Below are 27,471 nucleotides of genomic sequence, written 5' to 3' on the forward strand. Positions count from 1 at the left end.
GCCGCCTGCCGCGGGGGGAGCCGGCCCCGCGGAGCGCCGCTCCGTGCCTGGGCTCACCCGGGGGGCCGCGGGTCTCTCGGGGTCCGGCAGGCTCCGCACGAGAGCTCGGCGTTTTTGGGGGGGGGGGTGTCACCACGGTGCCGCGCCGCCCGCCTGGGCTGCGCGCGCGGCTCTTGGTCGTGCGGCGCTTGGCGTTGTTCGGCTCACGCACGTGTCCGTCTTTATTAGTCCTCTGTCGCAGGCACCTCGCTTGGTGAGATCTGCCGTCGTGATCTTTGTATCTGATCGTTGCATCTGCCTCGAAGAAATCCCGGCGGCCGTTTCAGCGCGTCGGCACCCCTTCCCTCAGGGGCTGCGCGGGGCAGGTCTCTGTCCGCGCCCTTTCCCAGGTGAGCGCGGCAGCAGCCCCCTGCCCTGTGTGATGCCCACCGGGGCCCCGGCTGCCCGCAGGCAGGAGGATTTTGCTAGAGCGGTGCCCGCAGCAGTAAAGACCAGCGCTGCGTGTGAGAGGGGGCTCCCAGCGGCTTTGCTTTTATGAAATAGTTTGGGCTCTTGCTCATTATTGCCAAAATCACTTCTGTTTCTGTTGTGTTTAAGCCACAGTTTTGTGTTTGCGCACGAGGGGTTCTGTTCAGCTCTGGCTGTAGGATAAGCACCCTTTCGGCAGAGAGTGTAGCCCTTTGTGACTATTTTATGAAGCACTCGTCTGTCAGAACAAAAGACATCAGCATAAACACTAAGCTTGCTTGGAAAAGGTTTAAGTGAACTGGGGCAAGGACAGCTGAGCCCCAGTATACACCAGCAATTGAGCCACCCCAGCATAAATACAATAGAGAGAAAAATTAACCAAAACTTACAAGTCAGCATTATCACTTGGGCTGTCTAGAAACCAATTTGTTGAAAACTGAATGTAAATTGAGTCCAGGTGCTCAGTTGGGGTTGGATGGGAAGCAAAGTGCAACCTTCGCATGGTTTCTGGCTGCTTTGCTCTGCATTGCTAATAAGTTAATATCAATTACTGCTGGAAAACAGAAATTGACAGTTATAAAAATACAGCTGAGTTTGAGGGAAGGAGTAAGGAATTGCTTTCCAGGGAAGGAAGGCAAGCCATGTGGTTAGACTCTGAAGTCTCCTTCAGGAGACCACAGTCAGTTCTTCAGACCTCCCAAGAGTTTCTTAGGGAGATTCATCTGGAGGACTAAGAAAGTGGAGCCAGTGAAGTTGTATTGACTCTGCTGATACTATCCTCCTAAATGAAATGGTGGAAGAACAAGGCCTGTCTGTGAGATGGAGTCAGGACCTACTTTCTCTACCTACAAGGTTTTTGTGGCAATTAGAGGGAGCAAGTTAAAGGATAAGTGTTTCTAGAGAAAGTGGTGGGATGTTGTATTTGAACAGAACACACTAAAGTGTTTTTAGGGCGGTCATGTTGCCTGTTGCTGCATTTGTGCTTTTGATGCTGTCTCACCTGTGTGCATTTGTTCCCAGCCCCATGGATTCCTTTGCTCCCGGCTCCAGGACTGGTTGATGAGGGATGCTGGACACAGTGACGGATTACGGTAACCAGTTTGGAAATTGTAACTGCCTGCTTACTGATGCCTGTTTAGCAATAGACAGCTCCTGTGCAGGAGATAGTCTTGTTAATCTATCCGTTAACCAGTGCAGTCTTGTGAAAGGGCTTCATGTGATGCCCTCCAGTGGTGACAGTGCATACTGGTATTTTAAATCTAAGAACAGAAGGGAATTGGAAAAAATGGTCCAAAATATTTGATACCCCTAGACACAAGGTACCTTGGGCTTTAGAACATGCGGTCCTTCATGGAGGAGAGAGACACTGCTGATTGCAGCAGTGGCTGAGACTCCCGATTTTTGGTTTCTAGCTCCTGGTGTGCCGCAGTCCTCATGTGCTGCATTTGTGTTATCATGGGATTTGGGGAGAGCAAGGTACTTTTGGGGGGGGGGGGGAATGAAAAGAGTGCCTAAAAGCAGTCCAGAAAACAGAAATTATTATTTCCTGCAGAATCCTACCACTGATTTAGCCCTCAGGTCAACGCAAAAATAACTCTGTGCTCAGTGGGAGAATGACTCCAGCCAGCTCTGATTTCAAGAGATGCTGGCAGCTTGCAGCAGAGTCTCAGATTCTGTCTCTGTCCCTTAGTCCTTCCAGCCAGGCCTGTGGTTTTATTATTTTTTTTTCTGGTTTGCCCTCTATTCTGCACAGAAGCCTGCCGCAAATCAAATGGTGATTCTCACTAGCTACAGAAGGCCAGGTCAGCATTGCCCTCTGGTCTCTGTGCAACCATAAAGGTGTTTGAGGGTAACTTGTCGTAAGCTCAAGGGCCTCTGGGCAGCCATGGCAAAGTCCCCAGTTAGCTCTCAGACAAGGCATGGTTGGGGTATCCCATCCTTTGGCAGTTCCCTGCTGCTTCAAGCTCTGCAAGGACACTAGATCGTTGCTGCAAATCAGGACAGYATGTGGGGTTTAGATTGCCAATATTTGGGCTTTAGTCATGAGTCCCTGTCCTTCACTGAGGATTAATTTTGGTTGTGTGCACATAGTGGAAGGAAGAGAAGAAAAATGGTAGTATTTATAAGGAAAAAGTACATCTCACAGTAGATAACTCATTGTCAGAAACAAGGGCAGCTTGTTTTAAACTGACTGTTGCCCTTCCACATGGTCTGCTTCAGCAGTGAGCCAAAGTTCCTGTAGCCAAGCCGCAGAGGAGAGCTGTTTTTTCCTTATTCGGGACACCTTTTGGTGAATAGAAATCAGATAATATAATCAATAACTCTGCACAATTCTCAAAGATCAGCATTCTGCTACCCAGGATTCCAATTAAACCGAATACAGTTGGTGTTAGTCTGCTCTGGGGTGCTGTACTGGACCTGTTAATGCCCTGACTTCAGTATGAGGCTCCCTGCTACTGTCAGATACTGCTTCCAGTTCTGTATAGGGTTTGGCCCTTACTAGCAGTTTTACAGATGTACTGCGCTTCTTCCTGTCTGGTGRATTTATGCAGAAATACAAAGTTGAGGTGATTTCCAGGATTTGGGTGCCATACTGGTCTAATCAATAGACTGTGTAATGAAAATGGTGGCTTCCCTGTAAAGGATGTAAAGGTAATTCACAGTGACAGCCAGTTTTAAAAAATTCAGGTTGCTTGTGCTTTTTACTTTGTTGTATAAATATTTAAGTGACAGGGTTGGGGTTCCTAGGGGAGGAAATTCCTGGCTTATGCCTGAGAGGTGAAGCTTTTATTAAACAAAAACATGGCAAACTCATTTTTACATGTTGTTTTTGACCTGGTAGCTCATTATTGCTTATTTGTTCTTTCTTTCAGGTATTTCTTTTCACTGCCTTAACAGTCCTGTATACAGTCTCTGGCAATAGCCACATTCTCCTCAGCAGGCCGCTCCATATTCAGCCATCAGGCTTGTGTAGTCGAGCAGATTCATCAAGCTGGCGGTGTAATGATCGAGCTTGTCCCACTCCCACAGTGTCAGAACACCTCATGGTTGGCTCGGTGAATCCATCTTTGCAGCACTCCTAAGAAATGGTTGTGAAGTCCTGGGGACCCTGAGGAGAGTTCACCAGCTGGAAAATCTTTTGGACCGAGTTCCTTTAGCATCGGAGGTGAACAGCTAATCCAGGTGCCAGAATACAGGTATGGATTAAACACTTTGGGTGGAAAGCTCTTGGTGGGGAGCGGTGTCCCATGGAGCTGTTCACAAAAGAATATATGTCTGCACCAGAATCATTTGGTTCATCTAGCAATCCTTCTGCCTTAAGGGCTTCCTTGGGAGATTTAGTCATCCTAATACTTCTGCTCTGATATGTGTGTCTTACTACTTTCAGATGTTTTTCTCTACTTGTAAAGAGGAGCATGGCTCTTGATTTGGCAGATAAAGGTAAAAGATGCTTCAGTAGGTAAAAGCTGGACCTTGAATCAAGGCATAAATTTTTAAGCAAATAAAATCAAGCTCAAAACAACCTGGGGTGTGGTGCTATTATCACTAGGTCATACCCTGGCAGAGGAGCTGTACACCTTAGCTGCTTTTCTCTGACCTGCCTTATGGGAGGTCTTACCAGAGGACCATAACAGCCCTTTCTGCTGTGGAAATCTATGAATTCCTGGTAGGCTAAGAAATGATGCTGTGCTTACATAGCTCAGTGTTGTTAAACCCTTCTTTTTTTAGCCTTATAAAACAAGTCAATATAGAAGAGAAGATGGGAGTAATCACTGCCATAATGACAGATTCAGTTCCTGTTTGCATAGTTTATTAAAGCCCAAGGAGATTTTCAGGGAGATGTATTTTTTCCTCTTCTTTTAAGGTCATTTGGGGAAGAACAGACAAACTTTTGGCACACAGTTCTACATCAAATCTCTTAAGTTTTGTCAGGCTTTGTTTATTCGTAGGGACCCTGTATATTGTAGTCTCCCTGTACCTGACTATCACTTAGAATGGAAATTTGAACCAATGGTTTTGTAATGAATGTGTAATAAATCTGTGGAAAAGCCTTTCTGTTAATGACTCTTCATTGAATTCACATAGTTTTAACAAATATGAATGAGGTTGTTTAAAGCTAGACAGGCCTGCTTGACAGGCAGTGCTTGTGCATTTGTCTGATGTCCAGAAATTAAGTCTGAACAAGGACACTTCAGCTGAGCGTTTGGCCAGAGTATTTCCAGCCCACATTGGAGACCCTCCGCTTCAAGGCGGCAGCATCAGAGGTGAGGATTCCCCAGTGCTGAGGAGGAGGAGAACAGGTTTGTAAGTTGTGGGTGCTGAGGACGTACCCAGGTAGATGTGAGTGTGGCCGAGGAGAACAAGCTAAACATGAAGCTTGAGACTTCTGTATGTGGGCAGCCAAGCACTGCAAAAGGCCTTGGTCCATTGGTTTTTGTGTTGTTTGTTCCCCTGGAGGAATGAATGAAGAGCATGGGCATTTTGTAAAAATATCTTTTAATATTTAAGAATATAGTGAATGCTTATTTCAAAAAACCTCACTGTGCATGGTATGAGCTAACAGTTTCACACACAAGGGAGGCATATTTGATTATCTTGTTTCACAGACTTCATGTAGCGACAAGAATACTTGATTGTGAGTTCAGCTTCATGGCTGGAGTGTTTTCAGCTCTGTCTAGCAGCTGTACAGTGATTATGCCTTTTGCTATTTTTGTTTTTCTTCAACTTTTTAGCTCTTCAGCAGACACAAGAGTGGAATTAATGCTTGCTTAGGAACAGGGGAGTTCCCTAGGCATAAAATGGGTACTGGAGGAAGCAGTAATCCAGCTGCCACTGTTGCTTGGTGGTAGTGTCACCTCTGAGAGGGATGGTATTTATTTCTAACTGGAGAATTCTGAGAACAGGCCCAGGATGCTGATGGGTCTTGTGACTGTAATGCTTTTCTGCTAAGATCCTGCTTAAGAGGAGAGAAACTGTAAGGGTCTAAGGGCTCAGGCTTGGCAGCTTCTTTGGATCAGGGAAGTTTTACTACCTTTCATGGGAGAAAGCTCGTATATAAAGAGCATGATGGAGCAGTTAATGATGAAAGAGGGCTTTTCTCAAAGTACATTATATGGAGATGTGGCAGTTGCAGAATACAAGGTTATGGGAAAGCAGTGCACAGAGGCATGGCAATGCCATTATGAATCCGTAGGATACCAGGCGTTTCCAAAGCAAAGCAGGGGTGGACAAAATGCTGGAAGCGCGAGTTGAATGTGTAAAGGTGCTGGGCAATATCTGCATTGAAAAAGGACAGTTTGCAGTTCTCATAGTCTAGCAGGATGCCAATCCGTCTGGGGGGAATAGTAATTCTGATGTCTGGCGTCATCCCACTGTGCAGGAATTCATACTTGTGCCTGTAGGCAAGAAACAGACACATCTAACTGAGGGCACGCTGGCTGCTCTCGAAGGAAGCATTTTGTGCACACAGCTGTGTTCTAGGGTACGTTTCCAGCTTCACACGTGCAGGGTAAATACAGTCCCACCTCTCCTGTATGCACCGTGTGTATAGCCTCAGTCCCAACTGCTCTGCTGAGCAATGGCTGTGTTTGCCCAGCAGTGGTGTGCTCTCCTATTCCACACAGCCCTATCCTGCGATGCCCAGACTTGCCTGCCTAACCCATGTAATAGGCATTTTATTTCATATCCTGGACTGGTGGTAACCCTTAGACTGGGACAAGATTAGAGCAAGACGTGGGACTCTCCGATTCTTCCCTCAGTGAAAGAGGCAGTGCAGGTGTCTGGTAAACCAGAGGGTGCACCTGTGCTGCTAGCTTTTGTCTGAAGTTGTCCCTTCTGTGGAAGAGATATGCTCTGTGTTAGGCCAGTTAAACTTGCTTGAGAGCAACATGATCATCTCAGCTTTGCAGCTAGGTAGCTGTAGGCACTGCCAAGGAGAGAGGTGGAGAGGTGACTCAGTCCTGTCTTTCCAGGCCCTGCAGTGCTGCCAACTTACTCCCCAGGGGCCAGTGGTACTGAGCCCTCTTCCCTGCCAAAGGCATGGGAACTGCTCCCACCCACGTTCAGAGCAGTAATGAGGGAGCGTAATCCCTGACTCAGAGTGGCTAGGCATCAGCTAGGCTATTTGGCTTCATTTTTCAAACTCCATTCTCTAATGGCCTTTCTGGCTACTTTTCCTACAAAACCTCCCCGTTCAGCCAGGGTAGTGTTGGTAAGGAGGGTCCAGTCTGCTCCAGCTATGCATATTCATTTACTAGAGGGTGGCCACTTTTAATTGTGGCTCTTGGGCTGTAGATTAGTGGTGGCCAGGAAGGTGCTCTGTAGGTAGCACTGGTGAAACAACAGCTTCCTCATGAGGATAGCCCTCTTCTCCCCCAGGTAGTCACTGTTTGAGTAATGCTGAGGTCCTTTAACAGTTACTTAAACAGCTCTCCCTAGTGTGACATGCCACAATCAAAAATGAGATTTTTATAGGAACATGCCTTTCTGAGCAGAAATGAGAAATTTTACTTAGCTGCAGTGAGTTATCTGGCATTTCACGAGGGCCAGCTTCTTCCCTAACCACCTCCTCCACCCACACCACTCAAATCAGAAAATTTCCCTGTAGAAATGGGTATGGCAGTGACTCAAACCAAGCAATGGCCCAGCTCTGTTTTCTCTCCCCTGATGTCCATGCTCATTGCTCCAGAAGAATGAAACAAACCTCAATGTACCTCTTAGCTCAATGTAGCAAAGAAATCAAATTAGCCTTCCTGCAGTGTAAGGGAGAGTCATTAACTTTAGTGGGTTTAGTCTCCCTCATTAAGCAGCATTTCTTGCTGTGTGGGTGGTGAACGGCAGTACAACTAAGGACTCTGGCTATGCAGCAGGCCAACTGCTGCAGTTAAAACCTCTCCCTGAGTACCAGCAGGCAGAGGACAGGCATCTTTGGGACCATGCTATGCTGCCGTTACCATTTGCTGATAGCCTGTGTGCTTGGGACACAGGTGGTATTTGGGCTCCCTGTTCAAGGGAATGCAGAGGCACACTGGCAGCTCTTGCAGGCTGAGTGGGGAGCTGTTCAGAGAAGCAGTGGGAAATAGTTGGGGATGCCATCAAATGGCCCTTTGACCAAGCTCCTTGTGGGATCCAAAATGCTGGGCTCAATTCTGAGGGAAGCCACCATCCTATTGCAGCAGAACTAGTGATCAGAGCACTTCCCAGCCAGTGGGAACAGGGGTCTATCTAATAAGAGGGAGTTGGAATCTCTAGCCTGATAGGACGCTCCCATTCCAAATATGTGTTTGGGTGGAACTGGACACTCACCTTATGTTTAAATTGGCCATTGAGACTCCATTTCTAGCCTTTGGTAGATCTTGATTCATCTCACCCTAAGGTAGGTGGCTAAAGAAAGGACACATGAATCCCACCCTGGGTATGCGACTTGCTTTCTTTCCTTGGATGCTTCACAAGGTGTCAAAGGAGATGATACTAACACAGCTTTTGGTGTCCTGGGGAGAACCAGCAGATTCAACCGAGACATAAGGGGGAGCTGACATTTCTGCATGCAGGTATGGCTGTTAGGTACCTCCTTACAGAGGAGAGAGATCAAAAGCAGTTGGATACAACTGAGTTTAGCCAGATACCATGTATGGCTTCTAGGCTATATGGATCTGTAACTGGCTGGCTTCCCACTGGTGTTTCAGTAACCTAGAACAAGGCCTTTACAGCTAACTTTTGTAATGCAAATTTTGTTCAGATTTGCTCTTGGGATTGCCTGTTTCAATGTAAGAATGTTATTTAATGGCAAGATTTGCTTAAAGAGTCCAGTATCCTTCCAAAAACCATTCAAAGTGCCAAAGATTGAATGTCAGAGGCCTCTAGTTAAGTACTTGGTTTGAGCTTTGATATAAAATCTGTGGCTGCCCTGTACAAATAGGAGCTCTCTGCCGCTCTGCCTGCTGGTGTACCTGTAGGAAGTGTTCTGTAGGGGACCTGTAGCCTCCAYGGCCCTTACCTTGATGGTGTGATGATATGTCTCATGCACCAGGATGAGTTGTTTGCCCCCAGATAACCATGTCTCGGAGTGTTTTCAAAAGCCACACCAATTCTGTATTCTGTATCTTCCTCAACTTCCACCTCCCAGTAATGCTTTCCTGGAAATGGGATCAGACTGCCCAGGATCCCAATACACCTGTGGGAGACAGACAGGGCTATGTGCTTTGGCAGGGATCTTTGGCATTGCTATTTAAAATCCTTAGGTATATAATGTACCTGGACATTACATATCAATAATTAAGTCACTTTTGTTGTCTCCCTAGCAGTGCAGGGTGGATTTTTGACTACAGTGAAGTCTGTGTGCTGAGGACCTGACACAGAACCTGCAGGTTTCTTTGTGACACCTATCCTGTCTTTATCTTTGTGTAGCTTTGAATAAAAGAGTTCCCCGAGCCCTTTCAGGAATAGGGAGAACAGCAGCCTGTGCTCTCTAGGTTTTCTGGATAAGTTATTACTTGCTAGAAAATAGAGTGCTCTAGTGAACCCCAGTATCGTGTGGGAAAAGGGCTACAGGTTTTGTATTTTCTTCCCAAACAACCCAGGGCTTTGCATGTCACCCACCAGCAGGAATGGAGCACTGTAACAACATGAAACTCCTGGGGCAGTTGGGAGGGGAAGACCTGCCCATGCAGTGTTTAGATGGACTAGCAAGAATTGAACACAGTAGCAGAGCCTGGAATACACTTAGGTATCTGGGCCATGAAAGGTTTAACGGTGAACCTTTTTGAAATGAGGATCAAAGGAACCACGTAAAGGATGATTCTTAAAAAGGTGTGTAGGAGAGACAGGCAAAGACAACACCCCAAAAGAAGACCCTTCAGCTTGACTTACAGGCACTGTCTCAGAGTCAAAGGAGTTGGGGACTTTGAAGATGCAAGTTTGAAAGCGGGGCAAAATAATCTATGCCAAATGCTTCTGAAACACCTTAATTTAAGAAGGCAGCATGAGTCCTGAACGCCTACACCCAGGCTTTGCATCAGGAAAAGTACACGGTGTATCAACTGTCATTGCTGCATCACAGGGCAGGTTTCAAAACACAGCTAATTTTTTAACGTGGAGTCACAGCCTGTGCGTTTCTGTGGTAGGTTGTCTAAGGATGTAAATTACAAAGGCAAAAAACATTGCTGGCAGACACTGAGCTCCTCTACCTGCAGGTGATGCTGAGAAAAAACTGCACTCCCAGCATGCTGAGCCTGATATGTAAGGATGGGCATGCACAGCAGGACAGGGCAGTGACTTGTGTGTTGTGCCACATCAGCAGCAATCATTTAAAGCAAGTAGAGAGTTCATTAGAAGTACAAGTAGATGTCTTGGGAACAGGATAAAGGCTGCTGAAATTGGGACTCAGAAGCTGCGCTGATGAAGACTGAAAAGGAAAAAGAGCAATGCAAAATGGATGGGCAACCTTCTGTGAACAAAGTATTGTCATAGTGATGAGTTGCAAAGCCACCAAGGCAAACCTGAGTCAGACTGTAAGGGCTGCTGTGGTTAGGAAACACATCAGCCTTTTGGAGATCATATAACTTCAGAAAGAAGAGTTTACTATGTAATTTCCTCATCATGTATTAGTCATTTTGGCTTGGAAATATTTTTTTCGCAGTATCCTGGCATGAAAGAAGCTTCTGAGAGTTCACAGTGGCATCAAAAACTCAGCCTCAGAGTTCAGAATGAGATGAGTGCCAGCTCTGGCTGTTTCTGTGAAACATAAAAGCACCCTGTGGAAGGTGGATGAAATCCCATTTTGGCTCATCTTGATGACTTTAATGAAGAGAATCTTCTATGCCCTGGCTCTTTTCCACCAAACCCCCTAGTAACACCACACGGCACAAAACAGCCTTGCATTTCCATGGAGGGGCTAAATTGTGGGTTTGTGTTAATCTGTGTCTGCAGATGCCTGTCCTTCTTATATGCTGCTTCCCTGGTGCTGACTAGAAGCTGATGTATTGCAGCAAGCTGAGGCTGTCACTTCAGTGGCAAAGGGCCTAATTTTGTTTTGAAAGCAAAATCCATAGGCCCAAATGCTATGAGCTGACCAATTCCGCTAGATTTTTCAGCAGGAGGTAAGTGTTCATACCACTCTCCCTTCCTTAGCATTTGCTTTGGCACTTAAATACCTGTTCAAATTTAGCCCAAGGTGCCCAACATGTCTGAGTAGGTTTGTACATAATTGTGGCTGGCTGGCTGCCTCTGTAATCCCTTTTGCTAACTTGCATTAACTTCTAAGTGATGCTTAAATTCCAAAGTAGCAGCTAGAGAGAGGATTTAGCTCACAAAATCAATGAAAGCTGCTAAAAGCCCCACTGGGCACTTCTGGGTATCTATTTAAAAAAATTCTGTGCTCTAAACTACAGAAGCCCCTTTCAAAGATGAGGCTTAGGGGCCCAAAGCACCAATAGATTTTTTTTTTTTTTTTTTTTTGCCCCTTCCCCCTGTAGTTTGAGCTGTAGTGAAGAAGATTTTACATAAGATGAGTGGTGGGTGGTTCCCCATTGAACAGAGCTATCTAAAAACAACCCTCAAATCACCATGCGTGATAGTGAGACCTGGGAAGGACAGGCACGTTACATTGTGCACATTACGTATGAGGCTGCATTGCCTTGGCAATGTGGCAGCTTGTAGAGGATGGGGCAGGGGAGAGGGAGCATCAGCCAGCAGGGAGAAACAGCTTCTCAAGTCTCAGAAGTGTGCAAGTGCTGGATCACTGTACTTAAAAGAGAACCTAATAGCTATGCCATTTAAAAAAAAAAAATCCCATTACTGCTGTATTAAGAGCTTATGGGTTTTGATCTTTTTTTTTTTCCTTCAACATTTGCTGGAGTTCTTCGGGCGCTGTAAAGAATTAAATGGGAAGAGAGTTTCAGAAATGGCTAAAGTTGGTGCACATCTCATGTAAAAAGAGGTAGTGTAGGTTATAGGAATCCGCCACCTTAGAAATTCTCAGAAAAGAGCAGCAAGCCACAGGGAGTTCAGTAACAGCATCGGGAATCAATAACCCCAGTGAAACCATGGGGTTTTACTCTCCAAGGGACTATGCAAAAGGCCTTCCATTAATATCTGTAGGTCATTTTGTCTGTGACCAAGGTATGCCCAGCACAGACAGATGAGAAATGAAGCAAAGAATGGTTTGAAGCAGTGTCTTTTGCTTTGTCTAGTCTATGCCAAAAAAAGTAAAAAATAAGCAAAGCACAGATGTAACAGTCAGCTTCAAGATCCTCTGTGCTGATACCAAGTGAGGACAATTTCAGTTTCAAGAGATTTCCCTCTCTCCCTACCCCAAATGTCAACGCATGTGAAAACCAAGGAACAAAGTGGAGGTCCTTTTCTACCTCTAAACTAAAAGATTACAAAGAAGAGCGGAGGGTTAATGGCCTACCACTTCAAACTGAATTATCATTTTGGGAGTCCAACTGGGAATACCTTTGAAGAAATTTGATTTTCTGAAAGGTGAGTAATCAGTATTTTTCTAGTCCTTTGAAAGTACCCACAAAGGTGTTTGCAGTTGCCTAAAAAACAACCATAGCTCATCTGTGCAAAAACCAAGACACTAAAACAAACACTATACATTATACAYATGCATGTTGTCTGAAAGTTTTAATTGGTTGGTGCCTGGACTGAATGTGAGAAGAGCTGCCATATCAGTAAGACTTTTTAGTGGGATTTAAATTCAAGGTAGGGGTGTGTGGTGGGAGAAGCAGCCATGAACCACGTGCATTAATTGCAACTGAAATTCTTAGGTATACCTTGTAAAGCTGTTATCGTAGATGGGCAAATCACACTCTGGGTTTTCCAGTTCATCACATGCAATTGTAAATCCATCRTCTAGAATTGCCAGTAATGGATGGGCTGTGTCCTCATTAAGACAGAAGTAGGTACCTGCAAGAGAAGGGAATGCCAGAGGATAGCAGCTCCAGGAGCTCCATAGGGCATTAAGGTTTGCAGCATGGGTGCGGGGAAATGCTCTTTGGATCCACAAGAAGTTTAACCAGCATTCTGGAAGGAATCTGGCTGACTGAAAGGCCAAGTTTGTCTGCTTTGGGGCTTATAAATAAACAGGTGTTACAGCAATAACTTACAGCTTAATACTGTTTAGATACAGCCTTGTGAAATGCAGAAAACAGGCCTTAGCCTGGTTTTGAACCCAACCAAGGCTTAAAGCTGCAGACATTGCCCAGGAAGCAGCTGTTCAAAGGTGATGGGTCCTCCCTGCAATGCAGTGTCCAGTTCCAGGTCATCTTTCTCAGAGGTGAAGTAGTTTATTTTTAAGTATTGAAAGGAGAAACAGGGTTTAAAGGCCTCTCCATGGCCCCACTCTTCCCTATAAATGCTGGGTACAGTTTGAAGAGAAGGGCTTTTGCACTGCAAAGGTGCCTCACTCAGCACCCCAGTGTAGGGGGTCATTCAGTTTGGTCTCACCCACCTGTTCATCTCCAGTTGGCCCAGCCTGTTCCTGACTGGGCTTCACCCAGAGCAGTGCTGGTGACCATCTGGGAAGTGCCTCCTCCCAAGGGTGACTCTAGCAGCTGTTGTGAGGGCTGCTGTAAGGTCCCAGGCAGCATGTGTGCCTGGCTATCCCAGGGTGTGAGGCTGGAAAGGGACCCCTGCTAGTCCACCACAGGTCCACCACCCTTGTGCTGAAGTGGCTTCTGGTCAGAGCAACCCTCAGAGAGCCAAGTTAGCAGGGCAGCCCAGGATGAAAGTACTTCTGCTTTTCTCCCTTTGCAGGCATCACAAAGCAGGTCTGACGCACTGTGCTCGGATGAGCAGCAGTGCACGTCACAGCTGCTGTTTGTAGTTCATGTTTGTGTGTCATCTCCACTAAGTAAGAACCAAAGGTCATTCCCAGTGTTGGAGATGAGTGCTTGCAGTTGACAGAACAATTTGCATCAGCTGTTTGCATAATGTAGACTCTGGGAAGATAAATCTCTCCCTGCTAATCCCCAAAGAAATCATTATAATCAAAATGCAAGTTACTTCAATGGAAATACAATACAAACAGTGACAGGGCAATTACAAGCATGTGCTGCTGAAAACAAATACATGCTGTGCAAGCAGAAATGGTAATTTCAAATACTGAGTTTGACTGAGGTAGGTGAAATACACACAAATGATGGTAACACACTGACAGCCTACCCCTCCAGGGATTTAAGAATGATCGTTTCTTTTCTCAGGTGTTACTGGTGTGTAGCAAAAAGAGGTTTCTTACTGAAATATAGCCAATGCTGTGTTAAAGCCCTTTCCTAGATTAATGTCTTACATGGATATGTGGTCAGCTGGACGAATAAGCACACTCTGTAAATCTCTCACAGGAAGTGAGTGCAGAAGAGGCACGAGTATGGTGCAGAGTGCGTGTGACGGATGTGGGAGGTCCAAGACACCCCAGTGAAGCTGCACAATCATTCTAGCAATGGTGCAAATGAAAACAGGTGTCAGCCTATGAGCCATTAAAATGAGCTCTGATTAGATGCCTGGGAAGGGAAAGGGTTTTCAACTTCGCTTTTGGGGAGAACATTAACTCTTGCCTGTTGTGACACTAACTATGTCAGCTACCAACTGCCAAAATTCCAGCTCAAAACAGAACTGCCTTTTTCCTTAGCTACCCCAGACTGACGAAACCAGACTGCAGAGCTTTTCCTAGCCAAGCTGGAGATATTTTAACATGTGCAAAGGAAGGTTTTGTATATCGATACGCCTCTGGGAAGTGCCAACTGACTGGCTCAGCCATGCTTTCCAGTAGCAGCATCATTACAAGGTAATCTCTGGAGTTAAGTAAAACCGCACTTTGACTTTCTTCACTGGTGTGTTAATATTTGGTTAGCTGGCCATGGCTGGGAGCACTGGGTTATCTAGTCTTTTGGCATTGTTTAGAAATGAGTAACTTTCAAGTATCAAACAAACTCAACAGAAATAATTTTGAATTACAGAGCTAAAGCAATACCCTTATTGTTACAAAAAATTTTTTCATTTCTAAAAGGTTACCAAGTGTGTAATTATCTACAAGAGATTAGGACCTAATCCAAAGACCATTGAAATCAGCAGGAATCTTTCTGTTGAGATAATAGATGCTATGTTAGGCAGCTGATCAGAGCTGCACAGTACCTGTGGTGTGTATCAGTACAGGTTCACTTCTTTCACTGGAACCGCCCAGGTTTAGAGCTCTAACAGAGATGTGATAGCGTTGTGTTGGCTGGAGGTGAATTAGAACTTCACAGTTAGGGATCCCAATAATAGATCTGCAGAAAATAAATACATGGAAAATTATAGGGGAGAGAATAAAGGTAAGCCTTTCAGGCTATTTTTCTGAACAACAAAGAAGAAATTATATGATCGGCTTCTATTTAACCCTTCAACAACACTGTACCATTTCCAGTTGCCAAAAGCAGGGGTGGAAGATAGTCTGTGACATTTCTTTTTTTTTTTAATTTACTTCTGCCTTTTTCCCAGTGCTCTGTATATTCATTTTCCATTAGCATTTATACAGTGAAATTTGTATTACAGAAATGTTCATAAAGGTGAATTCCTACAAATGTAAAACATTTGCCTTCCTGTAAGTGGTCACCTCAAATGCCTAACAGGAGTTACACTACCCAGAGTACAGGGGAAAAAATGCTATTATCTCATCTGACCACTCACAAGTAGGCAACACAGCTTGAATGTTTAGATTTCAAACTTCATACAGAAAGATATTTCTGCAGCTCTAAAATGCAGAAAAAAATGTCCTCAGACCATTTCTAGCAAAAAAAAAAATCATAGGCTCTTCACAGATAGCCTTCAAACACAGAGATCTAATTCTTTGAAATAATTTGTTATGAAATATTTACACAATCATCACTTACAATTGCATTAAATGATTTTAAACTGGATTTAAACTTCCTGTCTCCTCAAAATCTAATGGATGAACTTGCAAATCCAGCTGGCTATTCAGGGAGGGAAAGGTTATGTGAATGTCACTGTAATAGAACTAGACTTCTGTGATTAGATTTCACATACTTCTTCATTTTGGCTGGGTTTAGTCATAGTGAAAAAAGGAAGAGCAGATTCATAAGCATATTCTTTCATCATACCTTGGGACACTGAAATGCAGTACTAAATTTAGCTGCTTCCTCCTTGCAGCACCACTCTGGGACCTCCACAGTTTTGGCCTCACTTTAGCCCAATACATTTTTYAGGCGTCCAAAGCTCAAATACACATATGCCTGATCCTGCTGCCGTTAATGTCAAGGGTGGATTCTAATGACAGCTGAGCATTTCTACTTCCTCACCCAGGCAAATCACATCACAGGCTACTAAAATACTTCTTGTTACACAATTCATTTTTTCAGACACCCAATATGGTCCCCCAGTTCCCCAGGGATTGTTCTGCACATCCTTAGACTTGTACTGTTCTGAATATGTTGTCTTGGGTTTTTGACCAAAGAATCATGGATCCTTTCTTAGTGCTAGCTGGTGACATGAAATGGTTTCATCTCTACAAATCAGGAACTCGATGGGATAGTAACTCACTCAGTGATAATATCCCCATTTTCTTCATCTGTCAGCTTGGACAATTCGACCATGTAGGAATCAACAGGGTTAATGTCTCTAGATTCCCAACACACGAGTGCTGCGTTTTCACAGCTTCGGATCTTTTTAGTCTTAATGGCAGGTGGTGAAGGAGCTAAAAAGTAGGCAAAAGAGCAATTTTAAGTAGTTGCTTGACAATGTTTGCAACAAACATGCTCTGAAGATTAAAAAAAAAAAAAACAGAACAAAGATGTTTATTTAAAGTTGTTTATTTATGCTTAAAGAAATCTGCCTTTCCCAGTGGATAATAAACAGCAAGCAGGCCGATAATAGTTCAAATAATAATTCAAATACAAAAAAAAGAAATTCAAAGACTTCATTTGGACTATTAAGGTCCCAAGATAATTAGTCAGAGAAAGAACATGGATAAAGACAGGTCCCCAAATCCTTTTCTTTCTGTCACTGGTTTTATCTATGCCACTGTGAGGTGCATCCCTTCTCTGCTCTAAGATGTCAAAGATCTCTGGAATGAGTGCTTGAAGGGCTCGCTCTGACTTGCTCAATTTGATGTCAGGATTTTACAAAAGAGAACCAGGGTCTGTGTTTAATCTTGTGGCAGTTCAGCTATCAGGAATAATTCCCTAAGACAAGCCCCACTAATCAAAATGTGCTTGACTGAACTGCAGTTAAAAGGGCAGCCTAGTAGGTGAACCCACAAAATGCCTAGAGGCCACTAAAGGGAGAGCAACACGGGCTGGCATCGGGACCTGGGAGACGTGAGCCCTGCTCCAGCTCTCCTATGTGCTTGTCCTTAAACAAGCTATTTTGCCTCTGTGCTTCTGTTTTCTCAGCTCTAAAACAGGGATAATAAGAAACTCCCCTGCAGTCAGTAGAAAGGGAAAAGCACCCAGAAAGTATTGGCATAAAATCCAGAGACTGTAGCGAATTTTACTATGAAGGTCACATACTTGTATTACAAAATATGTTTACCTGTTACATAAACTGCTCTTTCACTTGGTGGACTGATGCCAGAGGCATTTAAAGCACTGACCCAAAATTCATATTGTGTATTCGGCAACAGATTAGTAATGGTGCAGTATGTTTCTTTGACTTTTAGCATATGCTCTGAAATGAAAACAACAAAGCATTTACATGCATTATGTGTATTTATACAGTTACCCACCCAAAGCCTCCTCAGATAATGGAATTGAGGCTCATTGCTTCATGTGCTGAGTTCAAGAGAGCTCCTTGTCATCCGTGCCCTTTGATTAGCTGTCAGGCTGCTTCACCATGCCTTCCTCTAAGGAGGCATAAATCAAAGAAGGCATCAGCTTCTGTAGGAGCAACGTCACTCAAAAAAAAAAAATTAGGAAGGAATGTCACCCACCTGTCACTGAGTTTTTTCTGAACAGACCTTGCACGTTCCCACTCTGGGGATGCTGCCTGGTAGCTCATCCTAGCAGTGGGACAATAGTCGAAGCAATTTCATTGCTCGTTTCTCATTCTTTGTTTTACAAAGTTTGGACAGGTTCTGCTTTTCTTTCTGAACAGGCCATTTGGTACCCTACAAGCTTCCACTTATGCTGGAAAAGTAACTGTGTGCTTTCAATAAAAGAGTTTGCAACAGTATTATTAGCAAACACAGTTTTATTACCAGGCTGGGACATTTTGAGATGGTTCTGTGGTTCTTTTTTTGTGTGTGGGGGTGATGGGGAGTTACAGCCTATTATTAGCATTGAGATAAACTGTAAAATGACTGTGGGGGTTTAAGTGGGCATGCCAAGAATATGGTGATTTGTCCTCTAAAAATACTGTGCTTTGCAGCGGATGCAGCACATCTGTGCCTAACACAGTGCCCATGCCCCAGAAAAGCAAAAGCTGCTGTTGAGAACTGACTCTATGCACTGCCCCCTTCCCACTCCTGCTATCCCAGCTGCTCCCCTGGTCCTGTCTCTGCCACTGTGATGGGTCACCGCAGCAGACCTGGCAGGGGAAAGGGTAATAAAGCCAGAAGCAGGAGCTGTTGTGGCAGATGTGACAGTTCTGGTGGCAGGGAGGGTAGCTACAGAAGGTGCACTGGTTGCCACAGCAAAGGCTGGAGGCGCTTCAAAGTGTTGGATTTCACTTGTCTTTTACTAGGTAATTTTGATGTATATTTGGGGAAGGTGGGAAAGCTTTGTTCCTTTTGTGCCAGACTGTATCACGCCCCAGCTGCTATGTTTGCCAAGACCATTGTGACAGCCAATGTTGAGAACAGGGCTAGGAACCAGCTGTTTTGGTCAGTGGGGGTCAAGCTGTCCTCTTGTGTTTAGGCCTCCTTACCTGCTTGTTCCTCACTGCACCTCTCGTCGCTCACTGGTTTATAGCACAGTTGGTAGCACTCGACAGTGTCGTCTGAGAAGAGGCCCCAACAAACTCTCAGTGAGGTGCCAGTCGCTGCATTGGGAGCTTGGGGATTGATCACAGGGGCACAAGGAGCTGCAGAAGGAAAACAGGTCAGTTTGTGAACACGCAAGGACAGCCAAGAACAGGACCTATTCCTATTTGCCGACAGAGGGGCATGTTTCCTTGACAGAAGCAAGATATTTTGTTCGCAGGCAAACACTTCTCCCACAAAAGCCTTTACACAAAGCCTCGGCATTGTGTAGAGGCTGATATTCCTCTCACACAGAGAAAAGTTAGGAGCTGACCCTGTAAATAGTCACACATGATAATCAGATCACTGGTGTATRAGCTAGCCTTGCTTCAAATCAAAATCAAAACAACAAAATACATAACCCTCAGCCCAAGCCTTCTCCGTAAACGTGACCTCCTCTGTGTGTGAGCTGCTGTTCCCCAGCGAGCTAGCACAGGAGCGGCATCTGCCAGGAACTGCACCAATGCCAACCAGCTCCAGCACTGAGGAGCCTCTGGAGGTAAAGCTGAAGGAAAAACTGTCCAACACTGGGTCAGCAGCACAAACAAGCAAATGCCAAATGCTATTTTACTCTAAGAAAACACAATGCAAGAGTAGCAAAAATGCATATTGTCCTTGCTGGCTCTTTATGATGTGCCAGAAAAGATTCAATGTGTTTTCTGTTTTTTTTTTTTTTTAATCCTTAGAAATTTGGAGGAGTTTTGCTCTATTTTCCAAGGATGACAGGAAAAAAGTTTGCTAAATATCAGAGGATCAAGCCACTGAAATCTGGTTATTGAGAGAAGTAGGGCAGGTTGCTTCAAGAAATCTCTACTTTGTTCAAGCAMCTACAAGGTAAGACAAGTTATTACCAACTCAGCATGGCTGATCCCTGAACAGAAAGGCTGAATCTTTGTGAGTCTTCTAAGAAATCATCCAGAAAACGTAGAGAAGACCAAACTTGACAGTTACAGTAATTTTATACTGAAAACAAATGAAAAAAAAGAATCCCAAAATAGCTTCCAGTGTCTCTCTATATATTGGAGAACAAAAAAATCTAGAAGGAAAACTAGGGAGAAGCTAATTCTGCCTTTGCAGTTCATCTTTAAAAGAAGTAATGGACTTCTGTTTAATGTACATCCTTAATTAAATGTAAATAGGTCTGAAATAATGTTCAGATAGGAAGAGTACCTGAAATAGTATTAATGGAGTTCATTAGTTGTTCAACTTCAGAGAAATCTATGACTCTCTCTTCAAAGTCTGGCAGCACTGAAAGCTCTAAATCCACTTCTTTCTTTAAGAATTCTTGCAGTCTATAATTGTAAGAAAAAAATGTCTAATTGAAAGTACCATACCATTGGAGAGATCTTTCTGTGATACCCATGTTAAGAACATGCAAGGAACAGCAAACTCTAAAATAATAGTTATTTCCTTAAAACAGTGTTTCCATAGTTGCGCAAAGCTCAGCCTCCCCATGCCCTTTGCTTGGAGATACATGGCCGTACATCAGCTCAGCGCTCCAAGTTGTCAAACCCAAGCAGAGCTGGATCCGATGGGACTGGCAGACCACGCTCTGTGCGTCCCACTCACGCAGCAGGCTGGCCGCCACGCAGAGCGCTCCCGCTGAGCAGCCGATGGAGATTTCCCCTAGCACCTCTCTGCGAGAAGCAAGCTGTTAGCTCATTATTTAGAATTTATGACACTACTGTTCATTCAGGGCCTCAAGGTTTTAGGTGTTGTAATATCTGAAACAAAGGAGTATCTCTTCTGCGTGTTTTCATAATGGATGACAGTGAATTAAGATGCATATTTTTTGCAATTGATTTAGTGTGCCTTAAGATTTCTTCCAATTGCTCCAAGATCTTTCACTACCTGTTTTGAGCACTCACAGCCTGACTTTCTACCCCTCTATATTAATGCATAAATAAGCTTGTTACTAATAAACCTATTTAGGGAGATCAGTTTTAGGCAGATTTGTATCCAGAGCATTTCTTTTAAGACCTTTGGCAATCCTGTTTCTCTGCAATTAGTTCGCTATGACTAAGCTGAAAACAGTGATTTATTCATGCTCTGACTCTCCTTTGGGGTTTTTTGAAATTGGCTCAGAACTAGCTTTGAGTGTTAAACGTTTTAGAGCAACTTATCCTGCTGCAGGTTAAACCAGAAACACTAAAGACTTTGACAGCTCTAGTAGCATCAGTAACATTTGTGTGCCTGAATGAAATTTAGAACATGCAAGTGTCTCCAGTAATAGTGTCAGATAATGAGGAAGAAATGCAATACAAAATCCCAGACTCTGATACTACCTGTCAACCATGGTTACTGCTGCCTGTAGAAGACAGAGAGAGAGGGTTAAAGATAGAAAGGATCCATTTCTTGCATTAGTCCAGAGGCAGACTACATCATGCTGTTGACCTGTCTTATATGAACTTGTCTCAAATGCAGCCTTTAGAGCTAGCTAACTGAATCTCACCTAGCTCAAGGAACAAAGCCCTGCCTAACTGCCCATTCAAATGGACGGAACTTGGGTGAATGGACAGTAGGGTAACATGCAATATCAGGCAGAGACTACCCATGTAGACTCTAGCCTATTTCCCTCCTCGAGTGTGCAAACTGCCAGCAGACCCTTCACAAACAGAAACCAACAACATTTGGGGAAAATAACTTGGTGAGCAGGTAGAGGCCATTTGTCCTGAAGAGAGAGTTGCAGTTCCTGGAAAAACCTAAGCAGTCAGGCTGAAAGCTCCTCATGATCAAGACCAATTCACTTCTTTGGGCTATCCTGGCAGAGGAGCCTCAGACCCCCCAAAAGGTTGAAACAATGGTTCCTAGGGATGATGTAAAATTGCTTAAGAGCTAAGGAGAAAATAAGGTTATTCCCAGGGATGCAGAGGAAAGGAAAAAGTCAACTCATGAAAAGAGCTCAGCAGGTTGGACTGAAACAGCAAGCTGATCCATTGCAGCAGACTGGAGGTGTTAGAGAGGAGAGTTGTTTAACGTCCAGTTCAAAAGTTACTTTAGCTGTGCTATAGAAATGCTTCCACCCACCCAAGTCACAGGACAGTTCAGATGAGAACGATCACTCATTAGCTGTGAAAATTCTGGTTATTTTTTTCCAATTATTTTTCTACCTGCCAAAGAAAAATTACTTCTTGACATCTCTTTGGCAGTGGGATTCATCCATCACTTTGTAGGAGCTTTTAATGTATTTAGTTTGGAGCCTCCTGTTTAGCTGAGCTTTCCAACAAAATGAGCAAGAAAAAGAAACATCTTCCAAAGTAGCTGCATCGGTCTGCCTGCTGTGAGCCCAGAACAGAGCGAGAGAGCTGAGCCTGCATGAGGCAATGAACGCTGCTAAGTGCTTACAGAGTTTTCTGAGGCAAGCTTTTTAGAGAAACATCTTCTCTCTGAACCCCAAAGAGACCCATAAATCATTGAGCATACTAGTGATAAACTGCTGCTGCTCCATTGTGTTGCCCCACCAAGTCAGTGCCACCATGGCAAGCCCCCGGAGCAGTGACAACGCCATGGACCCTGGCTCCCCGAATGCTCTATGGTAATAAAGTCACTTGGGACTTCCCAGCTCGGGACTACTTGCAAGCAGCAAGAGCATCTGCCAGTTTAAATTCTTTACCTTTATAAAATCAGCTTTGTCATTTTCCAGGTAGAGCTCCTGGGTTGTGTCTGTCAGCTCCTTGCAGGTGTCAAGATGTTCCCCACAACTGACCAGCTGCCCGTATAAAGCTTCCAGCTTCTTTCTCTTCTCTTCCCCCAGTGCTTCCACCTGTTCTTCGTATTTCTGGGCAAGCACTTGTACTGCATCGTTGTAATGCACCTCAAAGTTCTGCTCCTGCCTCCCAAAGTTCTCCTGCAAGGCATTTGGGGTTTTGTTTCTTGCAGCCAGGCCTGATTCACAGCTCAGACAGAGAAAAATCTTAATCAGGCCTGCCTAAAATTCTCCTTGCCAGGGAGGCAATGCCAGTACATCGAAACTGTTATTTGGCTAATTTGCATTTTTAGGGGTTTATTCAAATCCTTCACCCGCACTGAGGCATGACAGAGTATTGGATTTGGTTCCAGACATAATAAGAGCATCAGAAATTATAATAAAAACAATGACGCAGGGCAACTGTCTCCAATCTAAGCCCAGGGATGCACAACTAGGGATGCATTCTAGCCCTAATCTCCCAAGTACTTCCACCAGAGCCAAGCACATCCTTCCACTAGAGAAACCATGGCAACCCAGTGGGATCCATGGATTCGCTCTAGGGGAGCTGAGCAGCTAATATCTATATCCTCACTCGCTGCTGGAGAAACCATCAGGAGGGAAGATTTAAGGAGCAGGCGAGGCTTTATTGCCAGCAGCTGCCCCCTGCTCAGGCACTGATGTCCCTCTGTGCCACATGCAGCAGAGAAAAGACAGTAGGTGCCTTGAGTTACTGCTTCAATTCGACTTGCTGCCAGCTGGGCCCCTTCCCCTGGGGCCAAGTTGACATCAGCCGAGCGGGAGCGCAACCCTTTCAGTGCTGTGTAGCTTGAATGCTCTCTGTCCAAGGGCTGGGCTGTGCCTGGTGCTTCTCTAAGCAAATCCAAATGAACACAGGGGGTGCACTGCGGATGGATTAGTTCGATCACAGGTCCTCAGCCATTTAAAATATGATTACCTGAGTGGGGATCACTTTATTTCTGAATACAAGTGTCTGTGCAAAGGTTTAATGTGGTTTTGCTAATCCACTTAAAAAATTCATCAGGATGAATTTTCCTGAGCACCCCAGCCTAGGCAAACCCCAAGATAAATCTGGGCTTTATTATAGTAATTACCTTGTTAACAACCGAACATTGTGATTCTGTCAAAACAGCTCTAAACCCAGCACCACAGAGTTAGCCCAAGAAGAAATGCCTTACCTCTACGGTGATGAAGATTTCTTCCAAGTGACTGGCAAAGTTTTCCATCTGAGCAATCTGCTCTTCCAATTTGCACATGTTTTTATGAATCTCCTCCTACCAAACACAGCATGATTCTCAATATGCCTGATTAGCGTTTCACAGGCACACAGCACAAAAGAAGCCCACACTTGCGTTACTCTTACCTTCTCGCTTTCCACAGCACTGGGGAGCTGAGCCACCTCGTGATCCTTGTGCTCCCCAAACAGTTTGTCAAAAGCTCGGATTGGAATCTTGCAGGTGGAGCAAAAAACATCAGCTGCTTCCTCCTCTTCACTGACTGCCTGGCTGCTCCGYTCATCCGACACGCCACAGCTGCTAAGCCCCTCTCTGGACCGTGCATGGCTCTGAGCCTCATCATCTGCTCCTGCTTTGTTCTGATCTTCATCTTGAGAAGCCTCACGAATAAATCCCTGTTGCTTTATGCTTTGACTTTGATCTTTCACTGGGGAGCTGCTTTTTGATGCATTATATAAAGAGCCTTGTGATCCTGCTTTTCCAGTGTGAGTAGGTGGCCGTTTGCTCTCCACCATCACCAGATGTCCTCCAAGGAGCTCAAGCTCTTTTTCTCTATCCTCATCAAGTCCATACATCTTGGCCAGCTCCTCAACCTCCTTTCCCAAGTCATATCCAGCTTCTTGTGTGCTCTGAAGTTTTTTGCTGCTCAGTGCAGATTCCTCTCTAATATCCTCCAGAGATCTGTCTCCTTGACCATGTGACTCTTCAGGAAAGATATCAAACCTCTCCTTTGATCCATAAAGATCCATGTGATAAAATACCAAGCCTTCAGTCTCAGGCTCACTAGTCTCTGGGACCAGTGGGGAAGCTGAACGACCAGGCAATTGATCCCTAGTTTCATACTCTCGTGTATTGCCAGATCTGGACGACATTGGTATCCTCAGCGAGGCTTTTGAGATGATGCGTCTCAATCCTGTAAAAGAAAAGAAGGATCTTTAACTACATACTTAGATAGCAACCATGATGGTTTTTTGCTTAAAAACAAACAGATGGAATAGGGTTGGCCGACAACCTGGAGGTAGGCATGGCAAACACCAAAGCTGGTAGTTTCATTTCCTAATTGGATGCTTGGCTTTTCTTACCACTGTGCAAAGTATAGCAGAAAGCTGTTTCTACCTGTGTATCCTGTTTTCTGAATAGCTGATCTATGGCTCCAATGTCCGATTTACAAATTGTCGAGTAGTCCTGCCTTCAGCTCGACACTGGGCCTGTGCTACAGGTACATATAGTGCTTAAGCTAGAGTTGGAGAGGGCCTGGTTTGAAACCAGTTCACCCTTCAGCTGCTGTCAAGTGCTGTTTCTGAACTGCTGGTCAAGCATACTGTAGGATGCTCTCTCTTGTGATACTGATGTCATGTAACAGACAGGCAAATGCTCTGAAAAATCTTGTTCTGGATTTTTCAAACTGTCATTCAAAACATGAAGTTTCTTTTAATTTATTCTCTCTCCGGGCTTCAGGTGCCTTCTATAAAATAGGGATAAATATTGCTTTTTGGAGGTCCTCAAGTGCTGAGAAAAAAATTTTTTTTTCCACAAATGAAGCTCTCAGAAAAAGATCAGCGATGATCCCCATGGTAAAGTGCACAGTAATTAGGAAGCGAGGCAGGTCACTGACCCCTGAAAGAAGAGAGGTCTGTTCTGACCTGGAGTTTGTGCCTTTGTCTACCCTGTGCAATGTAGGAGGTGTGAAACTAATATGTGGACGTGAAACACAAACCTGTATTATAAAGCAGATGCACATGGGACAACATTAAAGGTACAAAGGCAGTGTGAATTCTGTCATTCTCTAATTTTTGTAAGCTTGCTTTGCAGCCTTAATAATGCTCTGTTGATGCAGTTTGTGATAATAAAAGGAGATTTTTTTTCTCCATGACACTTCTGTTATATTCTTACACAGGTACTCAACTCTCTGTACATCTAGAAACATATATGTGCATGGAAAACCTCAAGCACCCTCACAGATACTGAGAATGAGGTAGAATATAATGTACTGCAGATCTCCTGCACTAGCAGCATGCACTCTGCCCACAGCCAGGACCTTCATTTGCCCCTTGCAGACTCCCCAAACCCACATCTTCCAACCAGCCTGGTATTAATATCAGCACACAAAATGATGCTAGGACAGGGAGACCATTTGGTGCTCCGTCACAGCCGCAATGTCTCCACAGCCCTCCGCAGTTCACCAGCACTAAAAGATCACAGTCACAAAACTACTCAGATCCATTTTCCCAGCAGTTTACTACTATAGTCAAAAGAGTTCATGGAAAGATTTCAGCTGAATATTAATGAAACTCTAGTTGCATCTAGTCCTAACTCAGTGAAGCACATGAAAGCTTTAAAACCATTTTCTCACAGAAAAAAGCCAAAAGGTCAGTCACTCATTAAAGTTATCAGAGCTTTTGCAGAAGCTTCCACTTAAGTTTTGGATTCAAACTACTTTTTATGCTTGTTGTAGTTTCCAGGACTTGCTATCGCCTCAAATTTATTTCATCAATATTTTACTAATACTCCTGAGAATTGCTTGGCTAACAAAGTCAACAAAGACAGTGACTCATCAGAAAGCAACTCTTGAAACTGGTGAAAAATGCTGAAAAATTTCCCAATCTCCAGTTTTGTATCAATGACAGAAAGCAGTCCAACCTGCTGGATCTATAAGAAAACACACACCAAAGTTCATCGTTCTCTTCTGGCACTACAGGCATAAATGGACACTTCAGAGCTAACAACATCCTACTATAGACAAAAATACTGAATTACTGAATTAAGTAGAAATACTATTTATGCTAAAGGTGATAAAATAAATCATGCAAATTCTACCATATTAAACAGAGAAAAGGTCTTGAAACGTACCAGGAAATGTTGTCTGGCTCCTGCAAAGATTTTTTTCCCCATAATTATAACAATAAGGCTTGCTTTACAAGCTACTACTAACTAGAAAAGTGAATTAACAAGTATTTTTCCTACCAAAATGAAATTAAGTTACATAAATTAAAATGAGCATAATTAAGCTTGTCTGGAACCCTGCTGCCTAAATAAGATTTTCAGATGATGTGTTTGCTCAGTTTACAGACACAGATACAATTACAGTGAAGAATGTTTAAGTCCATGACCATCAATTATCTCAAACATGTAACAAAGAAGTGTTACAACCTAAAAACTTGCCTTCTATCTTAAGACGTCATAAATTCTTCTGATAGCTCAGATGACATCAAACTTCAAATTTATTTCACCTAGTAAAAATTAATTCACGTGAAGGCAATTCCCTGCCACTTCCCTATGACTGCAGTTGGAAGAGTTATTGCAGTAACCCTAGACCGCCTCTTTGCTCAGATAGGGACGTGCCAGCAATGAGCAATGGAACAAATATAGATGTGCCCCAGCTGTCCTTCAGCAGCCTGCTACTTGAGTGTCACCAGGATGAATGTCATGCACTGAAAAAAGGTTATGAAAGTTCTGTGTGATTCCTGGACTTGAAGTACTTGGAACATTTATACAGACCCCTCCTTAAAACCAGAGCACGCTCTCACTTTCTGAACTGTTAATAAACCCAACCGAGGTTTCAGTCACTGACTCTAGACATGTTTTCCTAGGGTGAGTATCTTGTGTCTGATACACAAAACGTGTATTCTGTGCAAACTAACTCAAATGGATGAACACATACAAACAGCAACACTGAAAATTAAATGTAAGTATCTGTTCTTTTCTTTATGAAAGGTTAACGGCAAAATCCTTCTCCCTCTTAAATAAAGAAAAGGTTTACTACTGGGGTTGGTGGGAATCAAGATCAGATTCTAGAAAATTGCTATCAGAAACCACAATGTACACACTTGCTGCACATATACATACACTCGCGCCCCCTGATGTGTATGTTAGACCTCATGGAAAGCTAATTATAATGAAGAAAGTGGCTAATGGCTCAGTAAGAGGAGGGTTTTCATAGGAACATATCGCTTCATTCTATGCTCAGTAGCAGATCACCTGGTAAAAAAATGTAGGCCACATATTACCACTGATTATTGTGATTACTGTAGCATTTGAGCTCTATATATCCACTTAAATCCACAAACCTTTCAGTTATCCAGAAGACATAATCCTTTGTTTGTGAACAA

General features: G+C 44.0%; 1 protein-coding gene, 2 long non-coding RNA genes and 1 other non-coding gene across 4 annotated transcripts; 3 read left to right on the top strand and 1 right to left on the bottom strand.

The window, feature by feature from the left end:
- The first annotated feature begins 218 nt into the window (after nt 1–218).
- LOC112963451 lies at nt 219–4,519 on the top strand. Its single transcript, XR_003252605.1, has 3 exons — nt 219–389; nt 1,489–1,559; nt 3,342–4,519. It is a non-coding gene; the product is annotated as an uncharacterized LOC112963451 (long non-coding RNA).
- LOC112963545 lies at nt 1,191–1,321 on the top strand. Its single transcript, XR_003252626.1, has one exon.
- Nucleotides 4,520–5,328: 809 nt separating the features above from the next.
- On the bottom strand, nt 5,329–27,471 carry FSD2 (fibronectin type III and SPRY domain containing 2). Its single transcript, XM_026060511.1, has 12 exons — nt 23,491–27,471; nt 23,306–23,401; nt 22,035–22,268; nt 20,707–20,729; nt 19,592–19,713; nt 18,328–18,483; nt 16,996–17,130; nt 16,006–16,159; nt 14,602–14,735; nt 12,246–12,378; nt 8,465–8,641; nt 5,329–5,864 (listed from the first exon to the last, which is right to left on the bottom strand). Exons 1-12 carry the CDS (start codon nt 24,232–24,234, stop codon nt 5,612–5,614), a joined length of 2,361 nt encoding a protein of 786 aa, XP_025916296.1. The 5' UTR covers nt 24,235–27,471; the 3' UTR covers nt 5,329–5,611.
- Nucleotides 12,377–23,345, top strand: LOC112963452. The gene is made up of 4 exons (XR_003252606.1): nt 12,377–12,748; nt 14,099–14,254; nt 19,108–19,255; nt 23,260–23,345. It is a non-coding gene; the product is annotated as an uncharacterized LOC112963452 (long non-coding RNA).

Source organism: Apteryx rowi, unplaced genomic scaffold (assembly GCF_003343035.1).
Source record: "Apteryx rowi isolate R43461 unplaced genomic scaffold, aptRow1 scaffold_17, whole genome shotgun sequence".
NCBI lineage: Eukaryota > Metazoa > Chordata > Aves > Apterygiformes > Apterygidae > Apteryx > Apteryx rowi.